Source organism: Chenopodium quinoa, unplaced genomic scaffold, assembly GCF_001683475.1.
Source record: "Chenopodium quinoa cultivar QQ74 unplaced genomic scaffold, ASM168347v1, whole genome shotgun sequence".
Taxonomy (NCBI): domain Eukaryota; kingdom Viridiplantae; phylum Streptophyta; class Magnoliopsida; order Caryophyllales; family Amaranthaceae; genus Chenopodium; species Chenopodium quinoa.
In genome coordinates this window covers 6163115-6185456 of record NW_018742418.1, presented here as the reverse complement: position 1 = coordinate 6185456, position 22342 = coordinate 6163115, and the positions used below count along the sequence as shown (strand labels likewise).

Sequence of the window (22342 nt, the reverse complement as noted above, 5' to 3'; positions counted from 1 at the left end):
TATTTTTGTTGAACTGAAATTATTTTTACTTAATATTATTTTTTTAAGGTGAAGTGAACAAGGTCAAAGTCTCCTTTTAGAAATTTTACCATAAGCGAATACGATACTTACACTCTCAAAAAAGTATAATATGCAAACATAATGCGCATCATGATCTGGTTTTAAAAATAAAATGAAAATATCTATTAACTCTTTCCACGCTAAGAAGGTGGAGATGAATAGATGATGACCACCTTGTAGGGCTTTAAGTCCTGTTTGGCAAAAGTAGCGGTAGCAAGTAGCTTTTAGCGGTCGAGTAGCGGGTAGCTGTTAAGGTAGGGAGTAGCTGTCAATTAGTAGTGGGTAGAGGTTAGCTGTTAGGTAACGGTTGATAGTATGAGTGTTTGGCAAAAGTAGCGGTTGCAATACTAAAATATATCAAAATTCATATAAATATTGATTAAAAAGTAATAAAAATTTGTCAAACGCTACCCGCTACTTCTATACGCTACTATTTTTAACGTTTGAGAAAAGCTACCTAAACGTTACCTCTATCGCTAATTGCTACTAGAATCACTACTTTGCCAAACAGTTTAAGATTTTTTCTAGTAGTGTTTTGACTAGTTAAAACGCTAATCACTACATAAAACGCTACCACCAAATAGAGCCTTAGTGACTAGCAACGATAGATAGATATAATCGGGCTAGCTAAATTTATGCGGTGGATTGGTCCAAAATTGTATGACTATTAGACTACAAACAACAATAACAATGATATCATGAAAATCTTATTAAAAAAACCTCCAACAAAATCAAATTATCGATTTAGCAAAGCAAGTAAAATACTCCCAATACCAAAATATTTTCGATTTTGATTTGGCCGTTCTGACCACCCATACCCCTCTCGGCTCCTCACCCCTTTCTCGTCCTCTCTCTCTTCTCCTCCTTTGCGCTCTTCGTTCTTTCTCTCTCCTCTGCAAACAAACGCTCTCAACACTCTTCCAAACCCTAATCTTTCTCCTTCGTTCGTTCTCTCAAATCTTCTTCCCCTATTTTTCTCCTCGAATCTCTTTGTTGTTGCCTCGAATTTATCGAATCTCAGCTTTCGATTTCGATCTCAATCCCTAACTATGGCCGACCGTAAGATTGATCTGCCTGATGATCTCCTTTTACCGACTCCCAAAGGTAAACCTTAACATTCCCCTCTTTTCGTCGTCAATTTTGATTTTCGATGTTTTCTAGATGTGATTTTTGTATTCGTTTCGAGTTTGTATTGTATATGTCAAATTAGGGCTTATCGATCTGAAGAACAATGAGTTTCTCCTTTTATCTTTGATTTTTGTTTCATTGCTATAGTTTTGGATCAGATTTTTAATCCTTGTTATTTTTTGTAATCTATCTGATTCGATGCTTTTTATTTTTTGATTTTTTATTGCTTTTCCAAAAGTTGCTTGTTTAGCTGAATGCTGTTGCTTGTGTAAGCATGTGTATTCCGTGGATTTCTATTTGTAGCCCTGAAATTTCTGGATTTGTTTTACTTGACAGTGTCTCGTATTTGATTTGTTTCTGAAATTAGTATATATGTAACTCAATTTATTTGATAGTAGAATGCAGTTTGAAGTTAGCTAATATTGTAATGATTGCTTATATGTTTGTTGGGGATTGGGGATTGTTGTGTGAAGTTAATGATTTTATATTTGATACACCAAGCAAATTTGCCAGCTTGTTTTTCGGGTGATTGTGAGATTTTATGAGTTTTAACGTGTCTAATATGCTTACCATGTGTCTTGAAGCCTCTCTAGAATATGATGATGAAAAGGTCTCTATGGGATTCCTTGATGAGGTTAAAGGTATAGTTCATGGTTGTGATGGGTTTGGATTTAATTTACTCACGATCAAGCTTCTTGTTTCTTTTTTTTTCTTTTCTTTTTTTTTCCGTACCTCGTGTTTTAAGTAGTGTTTTTGAAATCCATGCAGATCAAGCAGCGTCCGAGAACAGCATTCCTTTGTCCCCGCAATGGCTTTATGCTAAACCCAGCGATGCTAAGCCGGTATGGTTTTTGTTTATCATAAAGATCCAAGTTTTCCTCATTTCTTGTTTGAAAAGGGCATTGTGGCATCTCTATGTTTTGTCACAGAGGCATCTTGTTTCATTGCAGGATAAAGTGATTTTTGCTAATCGTGGATTTGTTTCTGTCCTATGACTCAAATTATTCTCAATTTAATTGCATCCATTTTTTTAAAAGTTGACTTGTATTGTTGTTTTGACGGTGTAATGTTATTTTCTTGTCTTTGATTGGGCACTTAAGTTAATTTTACTTATATGAGAACAAGATACACCTTTGTCATGTAGGTTTACAAAGTTTACCTTAACAATGAGCTTATCTTACAACCTTTTGTGGCTGGCGTTGCCTAGTCCTAGTGACTGGGTATTCTTACTGGTTTGGGATCAAAAAGTTGCTAGACTGTTGATTGTTGGTGTAGTACTTTGCTATGGGAAAGACTAGTTTTGGTCAATTTTGGTTGGAAATTTTGTGGATACTCTTTGCCTTTTTGGATGGCAAATTAATTTCAACTATGATCACAAGACTCTAGTTAAGGGGTTTGATCTGAAGTCAAAGATGCTTTTCTTCTATTAACAGGAATATGTTGTTTCATCTACTCTTAACAGGATATGCGTGGCCCAAACACTCTTTCTCTTGGAAACTCCATGGATCCATCTCAGAAGGATTGTGACAAGAAGGACTGGAGGAAACTTGCTGCTGAGAATGAAAGCACTAGGCGTTGGCGTGAGGAAGAAAGGGAAACTGGGTTACTTGGTAGAAGGGATCGCAGGAAAACTGATCGCCGCGCTGAAAATGTTTCTGTGAGGGAAAATACAGAGGCAAGAAACTCACCCTCTTCTGAGCGTTGGCATGATGCGACCAATCGCAATTCTGCCCATGAAACAAGGCGTGATAGCAAATGGTCTTCTAGGTGGGGTCCTGATGACAAGGATAAGGATTCACGACCAGAGAGGAAAACAGATATTGAAAAGGAAGACACTCATAATGATGGTCAATCCACTGGGAGTGGCAATCGGGATGCTGAATCGCGTGATAAGTGGAGGCCTCGCCATAGAATGGAGCCTTCTTCTAATGCACCTACTCCATTCCGTGCTGCTCCTGGATTTGGCCCTGATAAAGGAAAGGTGGATGGTGCTAACATGGGATTTACTGTTGGAAGAGGGAGGTCAAATGGTGTACCTATTGTGAAGCCTGCACTGGGAAGTACAAGTGGCACTGTCAAAGTTGATAAGAATGAGCACATTCTTGGGAAACCAAATCTTGTGGCAGAGCAGTTTCATTACCCCAGGGCTAAAATTCTTGACATTTACCGCTCACAAAAGCTCAGTGGAACTTCTTTTTCCAAGCCTGATTTCATGGAAGAAGTGCCCTCCTTAACTCAGGGGGAGGCTGTTGAGCCATTGGCTTTTGTTGCACCAGATGCTGAGGAAGAGGTGAGAACTATAATTTATTTCTTTTAAATCCTTTAATGAATTATGGGTTATTATTCTATGCTGTTTATTATAACAGTCCCTTCTCATGAGAAATGTATGCATAGGTTTTTTTAGGAGTCTTGAATACGTCATACTGCTGGATGCTATTATTGATATTATATGCTTTAAACAGGCACTACTTAAAGATATATGGAAGGGAAAAGTTACTGGCAGTGGGGCTTCAAACAGTCCATACAGACAGGGCAAGTTTTCTGAGGTTGCAACAGGTAATTCATTCACAATCACTTTTATTGTTATGGAAAAGGAACTGCATGAACTATCTTTTCCTGATGGTATTAATATGTTTTTCCCAGGTATTGGCAACATGGATCCTCTTGATGAAGACCAGGATGCCCCTCCTCCAATTGCTGGGGAGGCTATCAGTTTCCACAATTCAGCAAGTGGTAAACCTCGTCAGGCTGATGGTGAGGATCCTCACTTTCATCTTTGTGTTTATGTATCTTTCAAAAGAATATTGTTTGAATGTCATTTCTAAGTGTAATATTGCTACATGTTTCAGGGAAAAATGCTAAATATGCTGTAGAATTGAAAGGCTGGAGCATGGAATCCGAGGGACCAATGTCAGCAGTCTCGAAAATTGCTGATGCAGCACAAACTGATGATGAAAATTACCAAATCACTCCCCTCAAAGCTGCTGAGATTGACCGTGCTACTTTTGATATTAGTTCTAACCTTCCCGATGATTCCAACTCATTGTTTTTGTCAGAATCTCTTGAAGATAGTCGGGGTAACAGTTTGCTGTATGCTCAGAGTGAGAGAAATGGTAATCGTGTCAGTGATGGTGTACCACCTGAGGAGTTAAGCTTATACTACCGTGATCCTCAGGGAGAGGTACAGGGTCCATTTCTTGGTGTTGACATCATCTCATGGTTTGAACAAGGATTTTTCGGCCTTGACTTACCAGTTCGCTTGGCAGATGCTCCAGAACATGCCCCCTTTCATGAGTTGGGTGATGTAATGCCACATTTGAATGCTCAAGAAGGGCTTGGTATCAATTCAGATTTATGTTCTAAGATTGATAATCCTGGAGGGTCCACATCCACCTCTGAGATGAATGATGTGTCCGCTTTAAATAACCAAACTTGGCGGTTGTCAGAGTTGGACAATCATTCAAATCAACCAGCTCACACTCGAATGTTTGAGCATGATGTTTTAGCACAACATGCTTTTTCTGAAGGGAAAGGTTTCCATGATTCTTCGGCTCAAGACGAAGGTATTGTTTTAAGAATCGCCTTTCTGTGTTTAGCTGTTTATCATGTGTGTGTTGGTGAATGTGACTTTATAATGTTAACACCATGTCTTTGCTTGTGCTGCAGAGATTGTATTTCCTGGAAGACCTGGGACAGCTGGGAGTGGCGGTAACCCTGTTGGGAGATGTTTGAGAAGTGCTGATGGGCCTGTGACAAATCATGTTGGTTATCATACACATCCAAATGAAGCAAAAGAAACTGGCATGCCAGTTCAGAAAGATGATAAGCTGCACCCTTTTGGATTGTTGTGGTCTGAACTTGAAAGTAATTCAAACAGGCAAGCCCAACCTTCAAGTATGCCCTCTACCATGGGTATGCCTGGTCATCTTATGGGTCATTCTCCTGGGAGGAATGCTCCTTTTGGTGGCCTTTCTGATCAAAATATTGAGGAATCGTGGCCTAATTTCTATGATAAAGGTCCTATTTCTAATTCAAACATGTTTGGGGACGCATTGGAGACCCAACATTTTTCTCACCTTGATCAAGAATCCAATCACCGTGAATTAGCTGAGCAGTTAATGTCGAGACAACTTCAGCAGCAGCATATCCAACAGAGAAATATCTTGTCTCAACTTAATCACTTGAATGAGTCACCTCTAGAACAAGTCCCTGGCCGAGGATCACTTCATCACCAGTTGTCAAATCAATCTTTGTCCGAGGTTGAGCACATCTTGGCTCTCCAGCAACAGCGGCAGCTGGAGCTCCAACAACGGCAGCTGGAGATCCAACAACATCAAAGTCATCAATTGCAGCCACAGCAGCAGCAACAACAACAGCTTCAGCAAATTCTTTTGCAGGAGCAGCAGTCCCAGGCTAGGCAACTAATCCTTGAGCAGTTTATTCATGGTCGTGAGCCTGGCTTTGCTCAGTCTCATATGGATCCTAGTTCAGGCTTGGATCAGATGTTGCTGAAGCAGCATCTTCTACGTGATTCCCAAACCCATTTGCATCAGCCTTCAAGGCACAATGATCCTTACTTGGAACAACTAATACAGGCGAAGTTAGGCCAAGTAACTCATCATGATCGCCAGGCTGATCTCTTAGAATTGATGCAGCACACACGGCATGAACAATTTCGGTCTCAACAATTGCTGCAGCAGGAGCAATTACAGGCTCGGCAGATGTCAATGGGCCTCAGGCAGCGACTGGAACTGGGGGAGGGAAGATCAATTGGCTCAGTTTGGCCTGTGGAAGAAGCAGAGCAATTTCTTCGCAACCCTGTGGCCTCTCAACGAGCTCATTCTGCTGCGTTCAGCCCACCTCCGTTTAGCCCTCTAGATATGCTGCAGCAGCAGCAGCAGCAGAGGGCGCAGCAGGAGGAGCAGCAGCTAAGAGAAATAGAACGGAACATTCAAATGCAGGAGCGATTGAAAAGAGGGTTATATGACCCTGGGACATTACAATACGAACGTGCAATGTCTTTGCAAGGTGGAGGTCCTGGTGTTAACATGGAAATGGCTAATGCTATGGCTCGACTGCAGGGTTTGGATATTCAAGATCCTAACAATCATTTACGCTCTGCAGGTCAACTGGGCTCATTAGGTTCTGGGACCCATTCTCATCATCCTCATCACTCTTTTGTTCCTAATGAATTTAATACTTCTCATTTTGATGGCGAGGGCCGCTGGCCTGACAGTGATAACCGTGTGTCAAATGATTGGATGGAATCCCATATCCAACAGCTGCATCTTAATGCTGAACACCAGAAGAGGGAGCAACAACTTGATGAAGATAACTCAAAGAGATTGCTCATGGAACTGCTGCATCAGAAATCTAACAATCAACCAACACAACCTCTAAGTTTGAATGAAGGTCCACCATTGGAGAGAAGAACTCCTGCATTTTTTTCTGGGCCTAGCTCTAATGATCATTTGTTTAACCTTGCCCATGAGCGTGATGTTGGTTTAGCCAATCCTGCTGCTGTTCCATCCTTTGTCAATATGGCAGCTGAACAAACTCAGCTCCGACTAGCTGATGAGCAGGCTGGTGGTTTTGACAATAGTGGGAGATTGACTGGTCGATCCAACTCTGGAATAGTTATGGATGGAGATGCTATATACACTGGAATCAGTAGAAGTTCTTCGCTGATGTACCCTAATTCTGATATGGGAGGCAACACTTATATTGATCGTGAATTCTCTGAGGTAGAGGGAAAGAAGTGGGCTCCCAAAATTGAAGACATGGTGAAGGGTTCAATGATGGAGAATCCTGAGAATATTTCAAAGCAGCATGGAGTTACAGCATTGGATGGGAGGGAGATACCATCCAGTTCCATCAACAGGCAGAGCTCAATTGGGGTTGCTGGTAAATTTTCTGAGATTTACTTCTACTAATGGTTCCAAAATTTTCGGAATCGGAAGTAATTGTGGTTTCTGTTGCTTGCAGCTGGACAAGGAGGATTCTACAATGATAAAATTGGGCGATCTAATTCTTTTACTGAGGAGGTTGATAGGTAATGAATCTGAATGGTTATTATTACTGTTATATGCTGGTGGAATTGTAGTCAATGGATTTTTATGTATACATTGTTTTTGACGAAGATAGGAAATAGATTAACAGGATCGCTATCATGATGTACTATGTTTCAGGCTTGGGTCTGTGTTTTTGTTGGATTGCCATCCATGTTGTGAGTGTGGTCACTTTGATGAATATTATGTTGTTCTCTTCTGAATTCTGCTTGGCCTGAACTCAGATGTTTAGGTGACACATTGGTAGTGATTGCTTAAAGAGGAGGGAGACGATCTTAGATAATTTGTAGGGAAAATAATCCTTTTTAAAGTTGGTTTGCTTCATTACCACTATCATGATTGTTTTAGAGACCTAAAACATGAGGTAAAATCTAAGAAATTCAGGCCCATTAGTGTGGGATGGAAGGGAAGGAAGTGTGTCTTTGGGCTATTAATGGCGCCTGGGGAAATCATCAAATTGTAATATTTGTAAATAATTTTGTTAAAAAGATGGTTGTTAAAGCATTATTTAATACGTGGTTGTTTGTAGAAAGTGAGATGTGAATGGTAGTTACCCACAATTTTTCCTAAATTAAATAATCAAAGTTTGTTGCCATAGGAGAAGGTATGCAGAGCAAGGTCTTGCTCTGAAGTACAATTTGCTGCTTTAACTGTATATGACGAGGCAAGAGCTAAGAGGAGACCAGAAGAGCTGATAATATTCAGGTGCTTTGGTAGATAAATGTACAAATCAAATTGCTGATTAGGTTACCATGTGGTTTAGTTGGCAGTTGACCACTATGGAATCTATTGCATTAGTTTGTATCTTACAGTGAAGGGCATGTTAAACATACTGAAACTGTGTACATTTAAATGAGATTAGAGAAAAGAAATTGAAATTAGACTTTCTTCATCTGTTCTTTTGTCTTAAGAGCTTTCAACTGGATTTGCCTTTTCCTCTTGATGCTCTTAGCGTTCTTGATTCATGATTTCCCTCCTTTTATCCCCTAGCTCTTATATCTACTATTGCCATCTATATGCTGCCTTTTCTATCTCTTTGTAACCTTAGTTCTAGCCCACATTTCGTTGTTTTTGGGTTTAACAACCCTTGGATATCATTTGATGTTTAGCTGAGAAAAAATCATGGTGGCAGTTTGATTTTCGTGATGCTTACCCCACTATAGATGTTTACATAAGAATATCTAAATTGAAGGGAAGAACTGTTTGAGGTCATGGTGCTGATTTGAGCACAAAAATCTCTAATTCTCTAGGGTATGTGCAGCAATTATTTTATGGTCCTGGGCCCATACAACCTCTGAATTGGATCAGTAAAGTTCAGAGTTGTATTGCACAAGTTCCCCTTAACATTTCCAGACTGAATTTTCTTCTGAAAATACTTTGTTTCCCCTGAGACACACACATCCATTTATGTGTTTCTGTCTGCAATCTTTGGGACCAGAAATATGCTGTTTAGGGTTTTTGTATAATATTGATGTCTGTTTATGGTGTTATAGAAGAGAGGACTTGATTCTATTGATAGTAATTGCTCTGCTATTTAGTGAATCTGATTGTTTCTTTGCTATTAGACTCCTTTTAGCACTTAATGTTGAATGTTTTTCCCCCTTAAATATGTATTTGTGATGCAGGATACCTACTGTTCTTTCCAGAGGTTCAGAAAATGTCTTGTTTAAACGTCCACCTGTATCTCGCCCTTTGTCATCTCAGGAGGGTATCTCTGGTCTAACAATCGATGCTCCCACTAAAGGAATGAGCTCATCTATTGGAAATCCTGATGGTATGTATACTGTTGCACTTAATTAAGTTAATGAATTGGAATCTTGGAGATCTGTTTGAGTGGCTATGGTTTCCATGTTTGCTAATATTCTCTTTTGGCCTAAAACACAGTATAAGCTTTTTATTAATCTTTCCTAGAATTTGGTTGGATGTTTAGGAGTTGTGCATGGGTAGAACAAACAATTACAAGTGTTGCCCTTTTGGGGTTGGTGAGAATACTTTGGCAATTGTCTTCTTAGGTGCCTTTTTAATACTTCATTGTTTTTTTTATCCTTTTTTTTTACACAATTCGACTTTTATGCCTCTCAAAAGCGCAACTGTTGACCATCAATATCATAAATTACATATAAGTATCACTGACATTTATATATAGTTGACATCTTGAAACTATGCATTGAGACCAATTTAACAAAAGCTCACATGAGTCTGATTGTCCTTGCTTGTAAACCACAAAAGATAGTGAAAGGGGAGTGTGTGAATAGTGTAAAATTACAAGGTGTGTAAACTAATAAAACGGATAAATATTTTAATGAAATGTGTGGGTGTCAACTAGATCAATTGGTAAAAAGCTTTGGGGATGGTACTCATCTTTGATTGATAGATCACTAAGATACACCAAAATCAAACTTTTTAAAGGAATGTTATTGGGTACGGAGTAATTATATGCTGTATCCATTCACATCAATCTTTATAGGACATAGCAGATATGTTCGAATAAATATTAGAGTACTTGTCTGTTGTCTTCCTCTCTAGTGAAGACAGTTAATTACTCTTGCTACAAGCCAGATCTTGATCAATACCCTGCTGATCATTTTATATTCTGGAGGATACACGTTCAGGTTATAGATGTTTACATTGAAGACGCTGCATGGAGAATCTCTGTGTTTTTCTTTTTCTTATTGTTAGTTATGCTGTGATGCTGATACATAGACATTTTAGGTGGAAGACGGGAAAACGCAGCTGCACAAGCTCCTGAAACCTCTATCAAGAAGGATATGCGTTTCAGACGAACTAATTCTTGTAGCGACTCTGATGTTTCGGAGACATCATTCATAGACATGTTAAAGAGTAATGCTAAGAAGCCACCTCAGCCTGATTCTCATGTGACAGGTGCCTCAGAATTGGCTGATGCCCAGGGAAAGAGTGGGAAGAAGAAGGGGAAAAAAGGAAGGCAGATTGATCCAGCTCTTCTTGGCTTCAAGGTTACTAGCAACCGTATCATGATGGGCGAGATTCAAAGGATAGATGATTAGCGCTTTTTTTTTTTTAATGTATTCATTGCTGTACCTAATTATTTCTTCTTTAGGTCTTTTAAGAGGTGTACAGGATTTTTTTTTTTTTTTTTTGTAAAGCCTTTTTCCCTCTTGTTGGGAATTCATTGATTTTCAGGCCAATTATACCTGTTCATGGAAAGGGGTGATAGAAGAGCTGATATAGTGTTTAGGCAAGCTTATGTATCCCGTGTAGAGTTTTTGTACATACTGAGTTTTTCAAGCAGTTTCAGAATTAAAATTTATCATTAGATATCTTGCTTTTCAGATTCATACATACTCATCTCCCACTGAGACATGGTACATATTGGCAAGTGGCCAACAACAATGATTACTTGGTTGCAATCCTAAAAGGACCAAAAGCAGGCATAAGAAAATTCCATTGTGCCATTAGGATAGCAAGCTAAGAACATGATTTAGGTGCTTTGAAGTCGGCTTAAAATTACACTCTAAGAGCATCTTAAGGGCTTTTTCAGGCATGTGTGCATGCCTCTCTCGACACAAACCCAACATAACTGTGTTATAGTGTACCAGTATATGGTGCTTCCCCATGTTTAAGAAACTCACCAAGCACCTCAGAAGCTACCTCTATCCTACCAACATCACACAAACCTTTAATCAACGAATATGTGATTGAAAAATGCGGAAAGCAACCTTTCGAGATCATTTCCTCCAAGTACTTCACTTCATCATGCAATCCTTGATCAACCAAACCAACCAATGTTCGATAGGACGCCAAATTTGGCAAACATCCATTCGAATATATATCATCCAAAATGTTGAAGGCCTCGTGTGCACGCCCCTCTCTACACAAACCCAACATAACCGTGCTATAATGTATGATATTTGGATTACACCCTTTAACTTTCAACCTACATAGCAACTTATAAGCCTCCTTAAGCTTCTTCTTCCTACACAAATTATTCAACAAACTAGTATAGCTCAAAGTATCGGGCAGGAAACCCTTGTTAAGCACATCATCCAATAAATACATAGCTTTAGTCACCTGACTCTTCCTACACAATGCCTGCATCAACTCCTATGAGATGGCAAAATTTCTCTCTTAAGCATTTCATCGAACAGCTTATAGGCAACAATAATTAATTACCACTCATCGAAATTTTCTCTTCATATTCTACAATACAAACACAAACACAGGTTATGGAAAGATCAAATTAAATGTGTTCTGTCATTGCAACAAAAAACCAGTGCAAAGAATACCGAGATACGCCAATTGTGTCATAGCAAGCCGTCTGCAGCATATTTCCACTATTTGAAGAGCCATTTCAGTTAATTCCTTAGACCACCAAAAACAAAAAAAAAAAAAAAAAAAAAAAAAAAATAAGGGAACAAATCAAACTATTGTACAGATAATACTTAAGATATATTCCTCACTCAGTACCTCAACGAACTCAATCACAAAAATAAATATTTTAGATTTTTAGTTACCTTTAGAGTTACAATATTAAGTTGTTTTAAAAACTTCAACAAATTTATACTCCGGATTGAATTTGAATATAAGGATCAATTGATATAACATTATTGACAGGTTCAATTCGTATATTAAAGTGTAAGTTATATATATGTAATTAGTACATAATGAAACATTATAAAAGATATTAGGAAAAATTGCTTTAAATAATACCACCTTTCACCCGTCCGCTAAAAACAAGTCCACCTTTTGTTTATTTCAGAATAATACGACCTTTGAAGGTGTCCGTTTTAAACATACAGCTTGAATAACCGGTTAAATTTTTTATTTTTTTCTTAATAAATTCATTTAACAATGTAATTAACTCTTAATAACAACTTCAATTATGATTTATTAACATTTAAATCAAAAAACAAAATAAAAAAACAAAAAATAGAATCAGCCCCTCCTCCTCCCCCGCGACCACCCATCACCCTCCTCCCTTACCCACCTCCTTTTGCCTCTTCTCCGTCACTAGGCACTCTGCCCAACCACCACCAATAACCCCCTTCTTCACCAGAGCTAGCCCACCACCATCCCCACCCACCTAAACCCAGACCCGTGACCACCACCCCCACCTACCACACCCAAACCCGAAACCACAACCAAGACCGCGACCCCACCTAAACCCAGACCCGTGACCACCACCCCCACTCACCACACCCAAACCCAAACCCGAAACCAAAAAGATGCTAGCGGCGACCAACTTTGGGCTGGTTTTTGCAGGTGAAAGGGTTTTTGCGAGCTAGTTTTTGTGGTATGTTGGGTGATTGTGGTGGAGCTGGCTGTGGTCAGGTGGTGGTCGTGGGTCTGGTGTTGTGGGTTTGTGAGGCAGTGATTTGCAAGGGGGGTTATGTGAGATGTTATTACTGGTGGAAGAAGCTGTAGCAAAGGAGATGGAGGGGAAATTCGAGGTGGTTGAGGGGAAAGGGGTGGCATCGACGTCAGGCTGGGTGGTGGTGCGGCACTGGTGCTGGGCTAGGTCGTGGGTTTAGGTGGGGCTGGAATGGTAGTGGCTGAGGTGGTGTTGGTTTCGGGGGTTTGCCATAGTGCCATGGTGGCCAAACGGAAAGGGGGGAGGGGGCGCACAAACCAGAATGGGGAGGGGATTGGAGGGGATGGGGTTTTTTTAATTAAAAAAATTATATTTTTAGACCAATAAAATGATGACACGTGTCCATATAACCTATTAATCAGGTTACAACTTGTTTAAAGCGGACACCCCCCAAAGGTCGTATTATTCTGAAATAAACAAAAGGTGGACTTGTTTTTAGCGGACGGGATAAAGGTCATATTATTTAAAACAATTTTTCCAAAATATTATATGCATATTAAAATGTATACGAAGTATATAATCGATCTATATTCCTACTCTTATCAATATTAAAATTACATCACATTAATATATTTTCCGATATCTCTAACAAAATATTTTCCATCTTTCACAAGTTATAGCCTGCATGCTCACATTATTCTTTGTAATCCAATTTTAAAAAAAAAGGGATGGAGGGAGTATCAATTACCAAAGTGAGTTTCTTTAAGAAACTATACTTCAAAGTAGACGCGTGGCAAAACTATTTACCAAACTAAGCTTCCAAGGTAAATTGCCATTTAGGATGGTGTTTTTACCCTGTCCATTTTTTTTAAAAAAAATTCAGTCTAGGAAAAAATGCCAGCCTAGTTGGCATTTTACCTTGACTGAAATTTTCTAAAAAAATTTGGCCAAGGTAAAAACGCTAACCATGCTAGCGTGTCACTCTCAAACATAAAGCGTCAGCCTGGTTGGGGGTTTTCCTACAACACCCAACCTGCAGACTGCAGGCACCACACCAACCACAAACACAGCAACAACACCACACCAGCCACAAACACAGCAACAACATCAACAACAACAACAAAAGCAACAACCACAACAACAACAACATCAATAACAACAACCACAACAATAACAACAACCACAACAACAACAACATCAATAACAACAATAACAACAACCACAACAACAACAACAACAACAACAACAACAACAACAACAACCAGCACAACAACAACAACAACCACAACAAACAACAACCAGTTCAATGAAAAGAATGAATGCGTATGGTGAAGTTGATAATGGACAAAGAATCAATTAAAAAAGTCAGTAATATTGATAATATTTGTTTGGATACAACGTACTAGAGAATTCGATAACAACAAACTAACAAAAGAAATTCTAAGATCCTGTTTTATCTATTCGACGTAATTGTTGTCTATCAACTCGTGGTCTCCGACGATGATAGTACTGAGATATCGTTGTAAAAGGATATGGGGTAGAAGTCTAGGGAGGAGTCTGTTGGCTGGATGATTGTCCCTCCTGTGATGAGTATGGCGCAGAAAAGGCTACGGCGAAATCCTCCTGCATGTAAAACAACTGCGAGGACGCTGTAGGGGACGTGTGAGTCTGTCCCCTACTACTCTCGCCTACCTCACGGTGTGAACGCTGCTGTGATTGGTCCCTCCCCTAGATAAGATGACTATGACCATGCCCCTGTAAGCTACTCACAGTCATTGCCTGAATTTCATCTATCTGCGGTATGGTGGGATATGATATGCTCAAGACTCTTAGTGCATCATGTATAGCCAGCATATCAAACGCCTGCATAAGTCAACAATAAATCAATTTAATAATATCATAAATTATAAATTGATAAAAAAAATAAAAATCCATCTAAAACTCACATATCCACTGATGTCTCCAAAAGCTGGTTGATAATGAGTTGAGGGTGGGGTGTAGTTAGGGTTGATGAAGCGTCGGGTGTTGCTTCTGTACCATACCATGTATGGATAGTGATACTCCATCCGGCCTTGGAAAGGCGCACCATCCACGACGTGCTGTAACCGCTGATCCCACATGTCAATGAAAGGGGCATGCTGAAATGCCCAGCTCACGTCCCCCTTTCCTCGCTGGTCTGTCTTGTGCAAGTTGACACTCGTGTCACACGTGGCGGGGATGGCCTGACGAAGGCTGAACTGTCGCATGACTCTATCAGGAAGGTGAGCCTCCACTACCTCAAAACAGATAAGGACTGTCATGGCACGCCACTCCATCTGATGATCACGAAGATATGGGGGCATGGCATCGACTAAGCCAGCGACGTACGGATCCCACGTCATTTGCATTAATACGCCGTCAGTAACATCATAATTAACTTATTGAAAAATGAACGGGGTGTTAAATTAGTTTTTATAGTGTAATTGATCACTAGAGACCCGGTCAGTCTATCGAATGCATCTCTGTAATACGGTAGACCCCTCGCTGCATGCACACGAGTAAGTCTCCGCTCCAGCCACCTAATTATATATAATAACAGCATTCATGAGAAATTATTTGAAAAATAAAGCAGTATGTGGAAAACTTAACAATAACTCATACATACCTACAACCGTATGCCACGTCTGGTGGAGGGGGTGGCGGAGCCTCATATGCATGCTCCTAATCGTTTTCCTCCTCCTGGCCATCCTGCCGTTGACGGCTACCAGCCATAGCTGGCCTACCGGCCTACCAACGTGGATGTGCTCCCAAGCCCATAACTGTAATAAAAAAAAAACACACAAGTTAAATTTAGTCACCCTTAAGTACGTAATAGTTAAAAAATGGTATGAAATTAAATGGCTACCTGAAGCACAATCAAGGGACCGCCGATCTCACATCTATCTCGCTGGGATGCTCTGCAAAGATGGCAATACAAGGTCGCCATACATGCGCTACCCCAGCTGTAGTCACGTATCCGCTCCCAGTTGTTCTCTAACGGTTGTAGGTAAACCAACTGTATGTGACTACCACTCTTGTTACTACATCTACTGTATGATATTTTTCCTTTCCGTTATTCTTCTCCAAAATGGAAGTTACCTTAGGTGAGTATGCATATTCGTCGGACGCCTAGCAAGTGAACTATCCCTTCTTATATTAAAATACTTGTTAACTCTGTGGAAAGTTAACTCGAATAGGGACATGATCAACAGAAAACAAGCTCCCTTCAACACATTGTTAAATGTTTCTGAGAAATTTGTTGTACATATTCCATACCTACGATCAGCGTCATGAAACAAGGACCATCTGCGACACGGCACATCCATAATGTACTCTAGGGACTTGACACAAGATTCACCGATAGAACGCATATCTTCATCAAATTTTTTTCTTGGCATTGGTAAGTAGCAGCCTTGAACCTATCTCTCACGTTGTTGTTCTTCACATGAGTCCTCAAGTTAGAGGCCATGTATCGAATGCAAAACCTGTGAAAGGCCCGTGGCTCATGAAATCCAACATTCGGGTCAGTCATTGTAGCAATAATCCCAGCATGTCGGTCAGATATAACACATAGGCCATCTCGATTAGTAACATGAACCCGAATGCAACTTAGAAACCAAGACCAACTAGAGGTGTTTTCCCCTTCAACTATTGCAAATGCTAGAGAAAATACTTGAAAATTAGCATCAACACTTGTAGCAACCAAAAGTGTGCCTTTATATTTCCCATACAAGTGTGTCCCATCGATAGAGAGAACAGGTATGCAATGTTTATACCCAGCGATGCAAGGCTTGAAGGCCCAAAACACTCGTTCAAACACCTCCATGTTGCTGTAGTAAAAGCCTTCAGCAATAGCTTTGTACTTCCATAAAAACTACGGTGCCCGGGTTTGACTCACGGAGGGCTTGCATGAAAAAAGAAAGTTTGTTGACGAGTTCTCCCAATCCCCAAAAATTTCCGGTATAGCTTTCTGTTTGGCATACCATGCTCTTCGATAGGGAACATCGAATTGAAATTTGTTGGAGATGAGATGTTGTATGAATTCAACTCTCAAACATGGATCTTTCTGCACAAACGACTTCACATAGTCACAGATTATGGAGGAGTCCAAGTGTAAGTGATCGCTGGCACTACTAGAAATAGGCCATTTTTCGACGGAATTATTCCGACGGATGAAATTTCCGTTGAAAATTTTGAATTTTCCGACGAAATTTGGGTCAGTCAGAAAATTCCGCTAGAAAAGGTATGTTACGACGAAAAATCCCTCGGAATTTTTCCGACGGATTTTTTTCCCTCGGGAATTTACTGCTTTCTACGGAATATTCCATCGGAAATTTTTTTCCAATGGAATATTCCGTCTGAAGTTGTAAATTCCGAGGGAAAAAAATCCGTCGGAAAATAATAAATTTCTGACAGATTTTAAACCTTTTCCGACGGAATTATAATTTTTTTAAAAAACAAAATAAAATAAAAAAAACTGAACCCTGAATAAACGGTCCCCCTCCCCGAGCCCTATTCATTTCTCTTTCCTCTCCTCTTTTCTCTCTCCGCCTCTCTTCTGGTTCTCTCTCCTCTCTTATTCTCTTTCTCTCTCCTCTCTTCTGGTTCTCCTTTCCTCATTCTTTCCGCTTCTCTTTTTCTCTAGTCATCTCATTCTCCTTCTTTATCTTCTTCGATCTCCTCCTTCTCTCCTCTTCTTCGATCTCCTCGTTCTCTCCTCTTCTTTCCCTTTTTCTGACCACTTCAACGGCGACACAACAACGACAACAACCACACCACCGCGCAACGACAACAACAACGACACCAGAAGCAACGACACCACCGCAACGACAACAACGACACCAGCAGCAACGACAACAACAATAACAACATTGTAGATCTAGTTTTTTTTTTTTGTTAAACAATTCTGATTATAATTAATTTTTGATATGATTGTAATTTTTTTTATTAATTTCAGAAGATAATTGTATATTTATTTATTTTGTTCGATTTCAATTGTTTTTGTTTATTTTTTTTTTTCGGATCTCTGAATTTATTTTGTGTGGGTGTTTTTTTTTTATTTTGAGGCTTGTGGTTTCGGTGGTAGTTGTGGGTAAGGGATTTCAGGGTGGATCTGGGTTTGGTTTTTTCGATTTTTTGGTTTTTGTTTCAATTTGGTTTTTACGATTTGGGTGTTCTTGATTTTTTTGCGTTTTTTCGATTTGTTTCTTTTTTTTTTTGTTTTTTCTAGGTGGGTGGGTTAGGGGGTTGGTTAGGTGGTCTGGGTGGGTGTGGTGGTGGTTTTTTCTAGGCAAGTAGGGTGGGTTTGGTTTGGTTAGGTGGAGTGGGTGAAGTACGGTGGTCTGGGCGGGTGTGGGTGGGTGTGTGGGTGGGTATGGGTGGGGTGGGTGAAGTACGGTGGTCTGGGTGGGTGTGGGTGGGAGTTTTTCTGGGCAGGTGGGGTGGGTGAAGTACGATGGTCTAGGTGGGTGTGGGTGGTCTGGGTGGGGGTTTTTCTGGCAGGTGGGGTGGGTTAGGGGTGGGGCTGTTTTTTATTTTATTTTTTTTATTGACTTTTCCGACGAAAAATTCCGTCGGAATATACCTCTTCCGACGGAAATTTCCGTCAGAAACCTCTCCAACTCCGACGGAAATTTCCGTCGGAGCATTGCGATGGAATTTCAATTAAAGTCAAAAAAAGTGCCGACAGAAATAAATCCGTCGGAAAATGGTCTTCCGACGGAAATTCCCTCGAAAAAGGTCGAATTTCCTACAAAGGGTTTTGCGACAGACTGATTCCGACGGAATTCCGTCGGAAGACCATTTCCCGACGGAATTTCCGATGTTTCCGAAGGATTTTTTCCGTCGGAATCAAGCTGTTTTCTTGTAGTGTGGGCGGAACTTCATTCACGCAGTTCTCACGATGTGGGCCCCTTTAAGATACGATCTTAGAGGCATATGTGGTCAGATTTGTTTTTGTAGCACGTAGCGGCCAACCACTCCCCTCTTGCATTTAAGATGAAGGACATTCTCATTCGACATCACCGTGGTGTAGAACTGATTTCGTGTTATGGAATACAATTTCACCATTTCCTGGAGCACTTTCTTACTGTCGAAAATCACGCCATTCTCAAATTCTCCCTCGACAACAAACGGAGTATGGCTCCTCGAATCAGTCCAATACATGTCCACCTCATAGTTCTCGTTTATTTGAGTGAACCAAGGCAATGGAGTTCTAGCCACAACATTATCAACAGACAATTCGTTGTTTATAACATCTTCCTCATCTCCGCCTTCACCCTCATCGTTTGTATCATCATACATATCAAGAACAGACAATTCGTTGTTTACAACAGGTTCAACATTCACCAAAGTTTGAGATGGTGTTGATTGAACATGTTCTTGCGTAGGAGAGTAACTGTGCAACTGCATCGGTGATGAAATGTCATTGTTTGAGGTAGATGGACCAGGTTGCTGCAACATCGACACTGATGCCCCTTCATGTACAGGTGTAGTAAAATGTGAACTAAATGGAATGTCAAATCGATCGTCGTGTAACATTCTACTGAAAGATCTCATTCCATATTCAAATGACGGAATGTTGTATGAGGGCATTTGTAACGAGCTTGTATTGTATGAGGGAAGATATGTAGGTTGTTGCTCTGTCAAGCGAATAGTCTGTTGAGTACATATAGGCACCATGTCCATATATAAATCAGTGGGAAGAGACCTCATTGCAACGACACCCCTTAAAACCTCCAAATGGTCGTCATTCAAAACAGGTAAGATTTGAACCCCACTGACACTCTCAAACCTCATTTAATGTTCAGTTCAACATTCGTTGGGTTTGAACAAGTTATAGTATAAACCTTCTTCAACAAATCATTGTAAGTCATATAAGGTTGCAATGCCAACGGTTCCATTTTTCCTTCTCTATACTCGACGTTCAATTCAACACACAAAATTTCACCCCCCCTCTAACGGCATAACAAAACAATCAATTGTAAAGCCATGTTCTACATAACAATCGGAACACATATTAGATGACACAAATACACAACACAACTAAAACCACAATGATTCCGTTAAATCCTCAAGCTAAGTGTATACACAACTTAGTGTTCAACAATGTACTTATTTACCTAGTTAATCAACAATGTAGTATATATTTAAATGTACCTAATTCAACAATGTAATTCGTAAACATACCCTGAAATTTACACACTAAGTATGAAGAATAATGTATGCTTCATATACATGATTTGAAATTAAACAACATACATATAAATATACTTAATTTCAATAATTAAACAACAATGTATTATGTAATTATACTTATTTCGCATACTTGAACAACAATATAGTACATACATTGTAAATTACAAACATAAATTCCCAAAAAACATCATAAACAAGTAAAATAGTTAAATTCAATACATACCTCAAATTCGATCAATGTACTACGTAAAAGTGTTGAACAAAGAAGGAGGAATAATTTTTAGTGACTATCATGAAGATCTAAGCAATGGGATGTGATGAATTTGCTTCAAATATGAAGGATTAGGCGAGCAATGAGGCGCGGGTTAGGGTTTGGAATTTGGGGGTTTTGCGTTTTGTTGAAAAACAATGAAAAAAATAACAGTATACTGCCTAAAATACCGGATACAAAAACGCCAACCAGGTTGGCGTTTTGGTACAACGGTAAAACGCCAGCCTAGTTAGCGTTTTTACCTTGGCCAAATTTTTTAAGAAAATTTTAGTCAAGGTAAAACACCAACCAGGTTGGCGTTTTTCCCTAGACTGAAATTTTTTTAAAAAAATGGCCAGGGTAAAAACGCCACCCTGGATGGCGTTTTACCCTGGAAGCTTAATTTGGTAAATAGTTTTGCCACACGTCTACTTGGTAAATAGTTTTACCCTGAAAGCTTAGTTTGGTAAATAGTTTTGCCACGCGTCTACTTTGGAAAATAGTTTCTTAACGAAACTCACTTTGGTAATTTATCCTTTGGTTTTCCCATGTACTTTTAGTACTTCCTCCTCCCATTTCTTAATTCCCATTTAATTATTCAAACGGGAACTATATTTAGGGGCGGAGGGAGTTATAAAAGCCCGCTTTACCTTTTTCTTAAAAAAAAAATTGATTTATTTTATTTTTTATACTATTTTATTTATTACTATATTTTTACTGTTATTAAATTGAATTTTTATAATCTAGTATATCATTAAATGAGTTACAATGTCTATTTTCATAATTTAATTTTTTTTTCTTACAATTTTTACCAATGAAAAATTAAAGATATTAATGGTTAAAGTTATGTCTTAATAAATGTATCGGTCAAAATGATGCAAATATAAAAAAAGCCGAAGGAAAAATTTATTAAGCAAAAAGTTTTATGTTGAGAGTGCTAGAGGTGTCAAAAACTCACGTGACCTAACTGAAAAATAATTTGATTCAAATTTCTATACCATATGAATTAAAAAATTCTAGTGAACCTCCCAAGAAGAACCTATAAACTCCCTACACTACAATATTTTGAGACTTGTACAAGTGGGAAAAATCCACAAATTGACTTCTATATATGACAAATTTTTTGAAATTTTTCGAAATTATTCTTCTTTCATTTTTTAAATTTTGTTTTTCCTTCTGGTGCGCATTGTTCTAATCTCTTTTAACTGTAAACAGCTCGTTCTGTTACTCTTATCAAAGGACTTATGCACCATATAAAGGATTTTAATCAAAGGGGTGTTTACAAACTACTGTTACGTACTAATTACTTGATTACACAAGTATGCACTTCTATATATGACGAATTTTTTGAAATTTTTCGAAATTATTCTTCTTTCATTTCTTTTTATTTTTAATTTTGTTTTTCCTTCTGTGTGCAATGCTCTAATATCTTTTAACCGTGAGCAGCTCTTTCTATAACTCTTATCAAGGACTTTTGCATCATATAAAGAAGTTTAATCAGAGGTGCATTTACAAACTACTTTTACATACTAATTTCTCGATTACACAAGTATACAAAGTGAAGACAAGTCTCTAATAGAGTTTCATTTCGAGTGAATAGGAAGCATAGTACACAAAGGGCACAAGGCCGGGGCCACAAATTGATTTAAGTATATTCTAATTTGAGTTAATAAATAGATACTCTCTCCGTTTCGTAAAAATCTCAACAATTTGATTTTTGTAAGGAGTATTATTCATATGCTTACTTTAACTATATTTTTTTTTACCAATATATAACATATGTTGCAATGTAAAATATTTTTGGATTAGTCTTTAAGTATATTTTTATTATTTTAACCTTTTATACTTCTTAATAGATATATAATTACAAATATTAATGGTTAATATTGTACATTGACATGTGTGTTGATCAAAGTGTTTTGATTAGTATAAAGAAAAGTGAGTAATATTCTAAATAGATGTGCAATTGGACATTTGTTAGCTTCATAGCCTTCATTTGGCATACACATGCAATAAAGGCAATAAACCTCTTAGTAACTTCAACTCTTGCACATACATAAAAATACACAAATAACCGGCCATTTCACCAAATGTCACCGAGTAATTTCAAAATTCACCAAATGCCATCAAGTTTTTCAAAATTCACCAAATGCCACTGAGATTTAGTACAATATCACCAAATGCCATTTCCGTTAGTTGACCGTCAGTGTCCGTTAGTTGACCCCGCCACTTGCCATGTATCACCTTCTGATTGGTCCGTTTTAAAAAAATAATAAAGAATTAAAAAAAAACCCTAAAAAAAAAAAAAAACTAAACACCACCAAATCCCCA

The 22342-nt window shown here is 38.8% G+C and overlaps 1 protein-coding gene and 1 long non-coding RNA gene across 6 annotated transcripts; one reads left to right on the top strand and one right to left on the bottom strand.

Annotated features, from left to right (window-relative positions):
* Nucleotides 1-749: 749 nt before the first annotated feature.
* LOC110711417 lies at nucleotides 750-10551 on the top strand. 5 transcript variants are annotated; one of them, XM_021889813.1, is made up of 11 exons: nucleotides 750-1164; nucleotides 1782-1829; nucleotides 1957-2030; nucleotides 2651-3478; nucleotides 3651-3744; nucleotides 3832-3942; nucleotides 4038-4751; nucleotides 4855-7092; nucleotides 7174-7240; nucleotides 8882-9030; nucleotides 9969-10551. In XM_021889813.1, exons 1-11 carry the CDS (start codon nucleotides 1110-1112, stop codon nucleotides 10280-10282), a joined length of 4692 nt encoding a protein of 1563 aa, XP_021745505.1. In that variant the 5' UTR covers nucleotides 750-1109; the 3' UTR covers nucleotides 10283-10551. The 5 variants fall into 5 exon arrangements, 4 of the variants coding, with proteins under 4 accessions (XP_021745505.1, XP_021745498.1, XP_021745508.1 ...); XM_021889806.1 differs by having other exon boundaries at nucleotides 1773-1829; XM_021889816.1 differs by lacking the exon at nucleotides 1782-1829 and having other exon boundaries at nucleotides 751-1164.
* On the bottom strand, nucleotides 10397-12990 carry LOC110711446. The gene is made up of 2 exons (XR_002509365.1): nucleotides 11522-12990; nucleotides 10397-11435 (listed from the first exon to the last, which is right to left on the bottom strand). It is a non-coding gene; the product is annotated as an uncharacterized LOC110711446 (long non-coding RNA).
* Between the last annotated feature and the right edge of the window lie 9352 nt (nucleotides 12991-22342).